At 33.7% G+C, this 12,104-nt stretch overlaps 1 protein-coding gene across 2 annotated transcripts in view; it reads right to left on the bottom strand.

Annotated features, from left to right (window-relative positions):
• Positions 1–8,932: 8,932 nt before the first annotated feature.
• The window catches only part of KBTBD3 (kelch repeat and BTB domain containing 3), a 49,296-nt gene continuing 46,124 nt past the window's right edge, over positions 8,933–12,104 (bottom strand). For both annotated transcript variants that reach the window (XM_059930495.1, XM_059930494.1), the window contains one exon: positions 8,933–10,644. In XM_059930495.1, the coding sequence (XP_059786478.1) occupies positions 9,042–10,644 (1,603 nt within the window). In that variant the 3' untranslated portion in view covers positions 8,933–9,041. The remainder of the gene's footprint in view (positions 10,645–12,104) is intronic.

The following is a 12,104-nucleotide window of genomic DNA, read 5'->3' as shown; positions in this document are numbered from 1 at the left end:
GAAGCCAAAGAACTTACTAAGGCACAAGGCCCTGAAAGAGAGAGTGGAAAACAAAAATGGGGCCAAATTGAAAGTGTTTGTTATCAACAGAGACCAGGCAAAAATCAAATCTGGAGGGACTTGCAGAAGAAGCAGAATACTTAGTGAGTTCAAGGAGAATAGGGAACACATCTGATTTTCTTGCTATTGTACCCTCAAGCCTATTATACTGATGACACACATTAGGAACTCAAGAAATTGTTGTTAAATGAATAAATTAATAAATGAGATACCCATGGTTGAGCCTAAGAGGGAATGGTTAGGGCCAAGTCAAAGCTAAACTGTGTATTAGGCAAAGTTTTACTTTGTCCCATCAATTCCCTCTGCCAAGGTAGATTTGGGTACTTTTCAGATTTAAAATTTTATCTCTAATAGTAGAATGTAAGGCTGCGGTAGTGTGTTGGAGAGTTAGGGGAAGATGGCTTCTGCTGAAATCAAACAAGAAAAAAGAGAGGAGACAAAAGACATTTATCGAACACCTCCCATTGCCAAGCATGTCACCTGCATTATTTGATCTAATTCTCACAACATTTTGTGGGAGGTACAACTATTATCTCAATTTTGCCAATAAAAAACCTGGGGCACAGAATGTTTAAGTAACTTGCTCAAGCTTATACAGCTTTTAAACCACTCGGTGGTGGAACTGAGATATAAACCCAGACCTTCCTGACCTGAGAGCTGGGTTCTCAATCTCTACCCCAGTATGTTTCCAGGCCTGCTTACTGATAAGAATATTTTGCAGTGCTTGTTAAAAATATTAGTTCCTAGGACCCGAATCTTTTAGACTTACTAACTGAAAATCCCTACGAGTAAGGTCCTGGATTCGGTATTTTTAACAGACTCCCAGATATGTTTTTTGAAGCAAGTTTAAGCAATACTGCCTGACACATATATTCCTGGGTAGACATCCCATAAAAATAATTATTGGTTAGAGCTTCAATATTTCATTTATCAAGGGAAGAAATTAATTTTGCACCATATGTTTTGGTCAAGGTTAGGTAAGGGTAAATAACTTCCCATGGAAGATTCACTAATGACTACTAGAGCAAAATCAGTTTAAACAAGCCCTGAACTTGGAAGAAATGCAAAAATATTTATCAGGTCCAGTGATATCTAACACTGTAAATACTAGGATGATCTGTTCAATATTTATGCTTAAATTCTATTTTAAGATAGGTCCCACAAATTTCTTAAGTTTTTCATGAATTTTAAGTTTGCTATCTTGGGTTTAGTTTCATTAAGCTTTATAGAAGTCTTTAGAATTGCAAAATTTAATAAGTGCAAAAAAACTTTATCCTGGAAACATGGGTTTTATAAACATAAATAAAAATAATTAAAATAACCTGAAGTTTTGATTAATTAATGTTCATTAGGTAGATTGGTTTAGTGCCACATTGCCTAAAAATTCAATATTTTGTAGTTTCAAAAACCTCAAAACACTTTATAAACATTATTTTGAAACTCCATATTCATAGTGAAAAGAATAATTACTTTTTAGGATTATTATTTTCTCTGAAAAATATACATATAAATCTATTAAAATCTGTATATTGGCTAAATTGCTACAAATAGTTTTTTACAAAACATATTAACATACTGTAACTGCATAAGAGCCTGTAGCATAATATTAACTCTTAGTTACTTAGTGGTTGGAAAGGGGACAAACTGCTAGTTTAAATGGGTTTTGCAACTTATTTTCTGTGAATATGGAGATTAAATTTTGTCATTAAGGGGCTTTTCTCCTGTAGTGGGGAGAAAGGGACAAATTCAGGCAGTTCAGAATTTAGGGAAAGAACTTCAAATGCCAATGCATCAGACCGAGATTATTAACATTTCTGTTTAATGACTTGAGAGGAAAGCTTGCAAATGTTAAAATGTTCACCAAGAGAGGAGACCTCTCCTTTGAGGGGAGCATCCCCAACAACCTGGTAACAGGTAAATTCCCTACAATATCCTTACATTTTAGATTAACTTTGTTAAAGGCTTCTGTCTAGGGGGATTAAAGAGAAGGTGATGAGTCAATATTTGATGGCAAAGTAAACTACAAAAATCTGGAAGCACATGGAGAATTGGAGGTAATAAAGGAATAAGGCTGGAGCAATAAGGTTGGACCAAGGATTTGCTAAGAGAGCCTAAGAAATTCAGAGAAAGTAACTAGCCTTATGCAAGCATGTGGGATAGGGACAGTTTATTTTTTAAGGGTTGGGTTTTCAAAGATGAACTCTGTTTCAACCTGAGCAGTAGTCCAGAAGAGGGCTTGGGCACCAAGGTTGTTTAGTAAATCACAACTCATTGCATGGGAACACCAGAAACATGATAGCTAATGGGCCTGTCCAGAAAGAGGAAAAATTATACGAACTGGAATTAAGAGAGCAAATGTCCAACGTAAACATTTTAAAAGTCTTTTTATGGTACGGCTTAGTCTCTCAGACTCTGGACCCCTTCACTAGCTTCCCCCCGAGCATTTGGACACATGAGGTAGGAAGAAGGCTTATACCCTGGTAGCTCGCTGATTCTTGTGAGGCTGATGTCCAGTGAAGCAGGGTTGGACAGTGCCTGGCCCTGTACCTTCAGCTAGCTTCTACTGCTTTCATTTGTGGCTCATGGACATTTAGTCTGTTCTTTGTTAGTTCAGTCAGAACCTCGAGGTCTCTCCCCACCTATGACTCATTTGAGATCTATCTGTATTCTATTCGTTCAGACCAGGATGTCCACCTTGAAGTCTATGTTGCTGGATATGTCATCATAGCTACAGAGCCCCTTCTGACAGTAACCCCCCACCACCACTACTCTCTCAGGAATTCTGAGACTCATTAGAGCTACTCAGAGCATCCAGGGAAGGGGGTGGCAAGAAAATGAGAGCTTTAGCATCCACTTTTTTCTACCTTTTTTATTTCTAATAACAATAAATACAAATAGAATGTATATATATTCTTTTCTGAGATACACTTTAATACATTAATAATTATTTTATATAATTGAAATGTTTTACTACATGTTAATATGGTTAACATGGACCTGCAAAAAGGCTGATTTTATGTCTCATAGCATATGGCAAAAGCCCATATTCTACTAACAGGAAATGAAGTAAATCACTTATGTGTGCAACGTAAGTAGCTTTGAACAGTCTCCCCAAGTGGGAAAAAAGTCACTAGAGCTATTATGCTCTTGTAGGAGAAATGGGTGTTGCATGTTTACTAATGAAACTTTCAGTCATTGTCTTATCTATTATTGCATTTGAAAGGAAACACAGAATTAAATATTATAATTAAAATTCAAAGAGAACAAATCATCTCAAGCACTAAAAAATTAAGGAAATAAATTATTTTAAAGTATAATTTCACTTTCAAGAACCAAATATACATATACTATACAACTATACAACCAACTATACATGTTCTCCAAACGAGGGCAATGTACTGTGTAATGCAATTTCATTCTCAAAGAATACTTCATTAGTAACTTTTCCATATACTAACAAAAATTAATATACAACATATACTAACAAAAAGTTGTATAAATTACCTAGCTCAGACTTTGAACATGAGAAAGATATCAAATATTACAAAAAGAATTAACACATACATTAGTAGATAACTAAAGTACAATGTGAAGAATTCTTAAATGTAAAATCCTAATGTAAATTAATTTCTTTTGTACATGAAAATAAATTGCAAAATGTACATCTATATCTAACCCATTCAATAACAATATAACTATAATAAATTTTGCTTCTTATATTGGCTTAATAGAATGTTAGTTTATTAAATGCCTTATTATATGCAAGCACTGTGCTCATTGCTAGGTCCAGAAATGATAAATATATGTCCCTATTCCTAAGAGTTTCCAATTAAATAAGGAAGTCAGACATGTAAAGAAATATTTACACCACAATGTGATACTCAGAGAATGTACTCTGAGTTATTCCAGCAACCTTGTTACCCTTGGAACCAATAGCACAATTTGTTGAGCTAGTTAGATATGACTGAGAATGTTGTCAAAGTTAATGAGATGAATAAAGCTACCTGACCTATAGAGTTATTTAATAATGGCATTGTTTTATGGAATTATCATGCTCTATCCAACTGAACAATCAGCACAGATGAATCTCCAAACTTAGATTGTTACCATAAGGCTGGTTTTTATTCATTTGTGAGCAAATTGTCCCTTCATTAACTACCAAGGATGTGACTGCTTTGGTTTCTATTTTTGTATACTTTTTAGGGTCTCTTTTAGAAGCGTTTTTAAAATTCTGAAAACCATATCCAATGACAAATGATCAAAAGACATTAAAATTTGATTTTAGAATTCCTCTCTCAGAAAATATGTTTGTGATTATGTTGATAGGGGGTAGAAGGAGAGAGATACAGCAAGGTTCTAGCCGATACTGGATTTATAAAAGCTAGAGAACTGGTTAAGGGAATGAGATGATTGCATTTTCAAGAGATTCTGCAATGCTGGTTATGCTCAACACACCAAAAAAGCAATAGAGCTAGGATAGATTCTCTGAGGCAACTCTACAAGGAGAAGGCATGTAATCCTGGCCATTGTGGCAAGTTTTAAAGTGTTAAGCATTTGAACAAGAAGGAAAGTGAGGACTTGATTTTAGAGGAATGGAAGACATGCTGTTTCCAATACTTGGAGAAAGTTTTGGATTGAAAGGGATTGAAAGTTATTACAGGGAGGCAGAGTTGCTTTCAATGTTAGGAAGAACTTTCTAATAGAACTGTTCAAAAATGGAGGTAGTGAGCTCTTACCCTGAAAGAACTGAATTAGATTTTGAAAAAAAAATCATCTGTCAAGGGTATTTTAGAATTTAGAGGGGCTTTCTATACAAGGTTGGAAACTGTATTAGATTCTGAGGTTATTTTCAAGTTTGAAGATGAATCTATGATTTAGAAAAGTTATCTTTTGATTAGTGTGTAATATGCTGTGATTAAATTCCTTATTTATAGATTAAATTTGATTAAGCATCATAGTGTCATCAAATATAATTTATAAACATATATAGATTTTTAAGATATAAAGATATTCTTTCAATCACATAATCTTTAATTAGAATCATTACATTTAGCTATATAGCTACATTTGCAGTGAAATAACAATTCAGGAGAAATTTAGGTACTGGTCTTTCAGCTTCTAGTCACTATAAAACAAATGTGCACTTATGGTAGACAGAAGGAAAAATCCCTATTAGCAGCTCACTATAAATGTCAGCACCCTTTACAGACTTCTTCCTGAGTGATTAAAAAAAAAAGAAAAAAGAACAAGTTTCCTTCAACAAGAATGCTCCTAAAATGATGTAATTTTAAGATTCATGTCTTATTGAAATCTTGAGTATACAGAATCATTGAAATCAAGTTACTCAGAATGCCTAAACGCTAAATAAACTGAAGGAGGAAGAAATTAGTCAAGAGTCAGAAAACTATTAAGATCAAAATGTGTAAATAGAATGTAGAAATCTTTGGTTGTGTACTCCTGTGTAGGAATTTATTTGGGCTAATCATCTATCTGTCATATGCCACAGTCTTTGATAACTAGTCTTATTCTAAATATGGCTTTATAAAGTGGAGTAAAATTGTTTCTTATGTTGAACAGAAATCTCCTTCCTTATAAATTTCAGCCTTTGTCTTTAGGTTGCTCTCAAGAGCTGCCCATTGGAAGACATTTTTGAGTCTTACACATTCAATTCTAGACATACGAGTTTCCAAACATCGGATCCAATTAAACTGAGGATGATCTAAAAGTAACACCATGTATTCAACAATATGTTTAATCATTACATTTATTGCTTCCAAATCTCAAAAGGTAAACAGATGTCTCCCTCTATACTTGACTCTGATTTTCAAATCATATGCCTTGAGCTAGGTACCCTGTACGTGTATTCAATTGCTCTTCTTGGTATCTGGGAAAAATAGAATCATGTTGCAGGATGTGGTTGCTCTCAAATAATATTCTAGCTTTCAAGGGTAACATATACTGAATACTGCTGTGATAAAGACCTCTTTCCCTCCCCAACCAGAGTTGAGTGTTATGGGAATGCAGTTAATTTTGATTAGGCAAATATTCTTCATACTGCTTAGTCTCACAGGCAATAGATGAACAAAAGGTGCTCCACATTGTAAATCAAGTTTGAAGATCACTCTAAAAATTTTCATTAACTTTGATCTCATATAAATGTTGAGTTTAATCTTTTTTATATTTAATAGTGACACATACCTACTTTCAATTTTAGAAGACATTACAATATTGGAAATTTTCTGCATGCATAAGCCAAATGTAGTGGACCCGGACAAATGATAAAGGATTTAGAAATGTTAATTAGAATTTTTCCACAAGAATGAAAGCAATCTGGATAATGAGCATAATTATTTTGTATCTTACACTGCAGCATTGGCTGAAGGATGATAATGAAAGGAAAGCAGACTTTAAAGAAAGAAAAAAAAAAGACTAAGGGAAGAAGTCATAGATAAAAGGATATTATTTCCTAACCTTACAGACAGGAAAGACGGCTCCTTCTGGGTACTGAGAATAGACTTGAGAGATCACTGAGATTTGCATGTCAGAAATCCAGAATGGAGGGTAAGGCCAGAATAACATATATGGTTCTTAGTGAAGCCACAGTGATTGGCAAGATCGGAAAGATATCAATAATCACAGTTCAGTCACTGACCATGTGTGTATGTGATTCCGTTCCTTGAGGATTTTGAACACCCAGAAACATTTTTCAACAACCATTTGATAGATCAAATGAAACTGTTACCTTTACCAGATGATGCAAAATTAGAGAGAACAAGATCAATTATTAACAGAGCCAAGCCCAGCACAGATTGCTATGGTGCCAAGGAAAAAGAACAGTAAGTAAAGGAAGAGTTTGGGGTTTTATGACTAGACAGACTACTTTTCTTGCAGTTGTAACTGATGAAGAGCACTCAGGTACAGATGTAAAGGGATGGCAATAAGTGAAAATGATTAACAAGTAACCCGCAGCAATTGTAGAAACTAAAGCAGAAAGACTTGTGCATTAGAAAGTGTATTAAATCAAATGCACAGGGAGCCACCTAGGCCTTGATAACAAGGATATTTCTAGTAACATCAGAAATCAATGGCCAATGAGAAGAATGGTAGAAATCAAGATAAAATAATGAAACAAGATCAGGAAGGGATTCTATTTTGCTTTAGTTCTTCCTTTCTGGAAATATTTGTTTATATATGCTTAAGTTAACAATTTAGTCCCCACTGTGTTATGGTCTTTCTCAAATAACTTGTTTCCAGAATGCCACGTAACACATAAAAGAAAGCCTCCATTGAATTTTCTTTTTTTCTTACACACACAGTACACACACAGAGGAAAGGGCAGAGCCAACTAAGGTAGGAAGCCACCAATTCTACAGAATACTTTTTATGCAACTGTCATCTGATTACAGACAATCCCTGATTTTGGAATTGCACGATAATTCAGTCTAATATTCTGTTCTATTTTTAAAAATATATTTGAAACTTATGATTGCAAAAATGTATATGGTAAAATAAAAGGACCTTCATTTAAGTATATTTCCACTTCTAAAGAATATGTACATTTACAACAGATTAACATTTACTACAGTGTGTGGGAAACTACATTTGATTCCACAGAAATACAATCTGCACATTACCTGAGATATAAGTCAGGGATCTTAAAACCTAAAATACCTATATCTGTGAAACTGATAAAGAAACATACCTTCTTACAAGGCAGAATCATCTTAGCTGAAAACAAGGATGATTAACACTCTTTCATTGTTTGGGTTAAAGTTGATTAAACATCTAACAAGATGCAAGTTTCAAATACTACTATCAATACCAAAAGGCTAGTCATATTTTTAAATTAAAAAATAATTCACTGTGAATAATTTACTGAAGTAGTAAACATACACAGCACTTTACAGCTGATATATATCATCACAGAAAACTGATATGGTACTAATTTAAACGCTGAAATTTCTTATTAAACTCAAATTTGGACATGTAAAAGTTTAAGAAATGCCAACAAGAGTGGTCCACTAATCTAGAGGTCAGATTTTCTACATCCTCACTTACATTGGAAACTGGCAATGATACAGAAAAAGTATTTTAGGACTACGATCCCAGAAACCAAGAACTTCACTAAATGGGTTACATGTCAAGATAAACTCAGGTCAGGTATAACTTAGAACTGATTAATTAAATAAAAAATGTTAATTTACTGAGCTTGAGCCAGAAAATAAGGTATAATAACTGCTAAAAACTGAAACCAACTAACACTGAAAACTAATGGAATCAGCAAATTTTCAGACATTTCAGGAACTGCCAATGGCATTATGGCATTACAGCACAGTACATTATGCTCTTAACGAAGAGTCGAATCATGAAAAGAGTTAAACCATGTTTCGTGTACAGTTTAGAAGGCTGGGGAAATACACTGCATTTCAGAAAATGTTCTGACTAAAAAATGGTGAAAGAAAAGAAAGGGCTTAAAAGCAGCTAACCAGTGATCAGAATAAATAGGAATTCGACAACTCTTATACCTGTAGTAACAAGATAGGATTCTCACCTCTAATTTATTTTTCACTTCATATAATACAGAGTGTAAATAAATCATTTTTACCTAGAGAGATTTCTCCCGTCTTAACTGTATAATTCTGTGAAGTTTGATTTGTTTTTAACTAGTGTTTCATGGATAAAGTACTTTAAAAATCATAACATCAAAGCCTGAGTTTTATTTACATATGAAAATAGTAATATTCTAGACTCTCCAAGATTAAATTAAATACAATATAATTTTTGGTAAAATTTATTTTGCATTTTAAGTTTCTGGGAACTGCTAATTCATATATGGTATACATTCATAGTAATTATCTCATAGAAGGTGCATTTTATGTTATTAAGCTGTAAAGACCGTCTTAACAATAATTAAGGTTAATAAATTTACTGCAGGTTTCTAGAACTGCAATAGTTTTAGAATGTCTAATCACACACTATTTTTAGAAATGATTAGAAAACCATGGGTCCCTGTATTTATTAAACTGAATCACCTGGCAGTAAAATTCAGTTAAGGCTCTTGGCATTGGTGAAACTTCTTCCCACTCAGACCTGCTGCTGTGGTAGACCTGCACTTCATCTGTGATTTCATCTGGTGCATAATCACCACCTAATATATAAATTTTATCTTCAATTCCAACTGCACCTGCGTTGAAGCCTGCACATTCAAAAGACCCTTCACCCTTCCAAACACAAGTATCTGGACAAAAACTATAAACCTTATAAGTGGAAAGGTCACATATATACAGTGTGCAGTTTACTGGGACAGCTTTAATTAGTGTTGCATGAAAAAACTGCCCAAACTCTGCTACTAGTTCAGACCACTGATCAGTTGTAGCATTGTATTTAAAAAAGCAATCAAGTGATGGGTTAAAAGCATCTGTAATCTCTACCTCAGATCCAAGAACATAAATTACATTTTGGCATGCACTTGCTTCAGGATAGTATATGCCCCTGGGTAATGGGCTAACAGATATCCATTCTTTGGAAAGAGGGTTGTAAGATTCAACATCCAAGAGACTTCTAATGTCCTGGGATCCTCTAGTCTTTCCACCTATGACAAATAATCTGTTGAGAGCCATAACTGATGTATGCATGGTTCTTGGTGTTTTCATAGTTGATACCAGGAAAAAATCATTTTTGACCGGACAGTAGCACCAGGTTTGATCAGTGGCATCATGATATGACTCTGCAATATGAAGCCGAACTGTTCTACAACATGGCCCTTTGCAACCGCCTGTCAAGAATATTTTCTCCCCATAACTAGACAGACTAGATCCTGGCAAATCAATCAGGTGTGATTGTGGCAGTATCTTCCATGAATCACTTTTAATATTATAGCAAAATGTATATTGATCTTCTCCATTTTCCTCAGTTTTGTGAACAAATATGTATTTTTCAGTTGTGGATGGTCGAGCATCAGGGAAAAGTCCACCAGAACCTTGCACACACTTAATTGCATCTATGATTATGTCAAAACAGTTTGTGCTTTTGAGTAAACACTCTTCATTGAGTAGACAACCTTGAAGTGTCTCCTCAGATAACTGATATAATCTTACTTTTTTAATCAAATAAGGCAGATGCTTTTGCCTTGATTCTAAGTTATGTTTAGTCCAACTAAGGACAACTTTCAGTACAGTTTCTTCTTCAGGAACATTTAATTCATCTGATTCCAGACATTTTTGCAGTACTCCAAAATTCATCTCTAAGAAATCACTGGATTTAAATAATAAAGAAAAGTGATGCTGTACAAAGTATAAAGCATGATCAAACAAACGGGCAGAGCCATAGCTATCTGATATAGATAATAACTGTAAACAATTGACAAGATTAATACTTTTTATTAAAAAGTCACTGCAAGCTTTGGATAGGAAGGAAACTTGAAGAAATGATGACAACTGGAAGAACATTTCCACATTATCATCTGTTATCTTTGTTTTTCCAGTATAGGCATAATCAAGAAATGCTTTTACTGCTTTGGAGGACAAATTAGTAATGGTAACACTTCCACCATCTCTTTCTTTCATGTTTACTTCAAACATAGCCCTGCAAAAATGAAGAACACAGGAGAACAAATAAACAGGAATATTTTATTCCACGATAATTTTCAATATTACCTTAAAGAGGTTTCCTTTACTCTTAGGTTGATGTAAAATACATTTACAAAATATATTTTTAAAGCATCCTAAAAAATTAATTTAATATCTATAATAGAGACCATATTATTTATCTGTAAAATATACATATTACATAACTCCCATATTGCAGAATATATACATTATAGCTGACCCACAGCAATGGATCCAAAGGCTACAAAAAGATTCAAATTTTGCATCTGATTTGATGTTCTTATATATTATTCATAAAATTAGGGTAAAATCTCTCTAATGGCTGAATTTATTTACTTATGGGTTAATTTAGTATCAACTCTGCAGGTGATAACTTGAATTACTTAAAATATATAAAAGCTTCTGGGTTTAGGATTTAAAAGTCTTTTTCAAAATAATTTTCAATTTGGCAGCAGTGAAATATGTAAAAGATGGAATACAGTGAGATATCAGATGTTTCCAATGACTCTGTCTGTGTGGGGAAATCCACCAAATAAGATAAACTTGAATACATGTCTAAAAACACATTTCATACAGCACTTTAGGAAAAAGGGAATATGATTTTATAAAACTAAACAACAGTGTACCACACCAAACTAAAAAGGCTAAAAATAAGCTTTTTGTAGAAATAGCCACTGACAGATGGAGATGGGTCTCCAGATTTGAATAATTAGACCAGCTTGAAAGTTCTTCATAATAAGTTCTAATTTATCCCCATCTGGTAAAGCTGATAGACTCTAAGGAAATAGGAAATTTTTTGGCTCAGTTTAAGCAAAAATATAAATTATTTGGAAATGTTTAGGCAGGAGACTAAGATATATTTTACATTTGGCTTTGGTAAGAGCAATATTGCTGTCAATCCTTATATTAACTTCATATCCAGAGTTATTCATTTTTACACTTTAAACAAACCCATTATGATGGTTTTCAGTAGAACTGCAAATAAAGATAAAGATTAAAGAGGAAAGAGCTACAACAAAGAACTAAAGACTGCCAGTTGAACATTCATTAAGACTAAAGATCATCTGATTTTGGTCCTGGTTTAATACTGGTTTGTATTTGTTCCAGTATTGTCCAGGACACCTTTGTGAGCAGTGCCCAGGTGCCCAAGTACTCTGGGGGAAAACCAAACTTCATTATTAAAGTCTACTATAGAGAGTAACTAAAGCTACTACAGCACAAGTGTCCAACTGAAAAATATGAGGAGCATTCCAAATACAGAATACCCCTTAGGAAAAGGATGCTAACGCCCCTTTCTACTAGGGGTATTCAATACTTCTTAACACAATAACGAATAAATACAGTTACAAAAATTTATACATGTTACACATTATGCAGGATATTTCAATAATGTATATAAACTTAGAAACATTAACCTGTGGTGATAATTAGATTATT

The sequence above is a fragment of the Balaenoptera ricei genome, chromosome 8, assembly GCF_028023285.1.
Source record: "Balaenoptera ricei isolate mBalRic1 chromosome 8, mBalRic1.hap2, whole genome shotgun sequence".
Lineage (NCBI taxonomy): Eukaryota > Metazoa > Chordata > Mammalia > Artiodactyla > Balaenopteridae > Balaenoptera > Balaenoptera ricei.
Note: the sequence above shows the minus strand (reverse complement) of the source record. Positions and strands in the feature narration are given on the sequence as shown.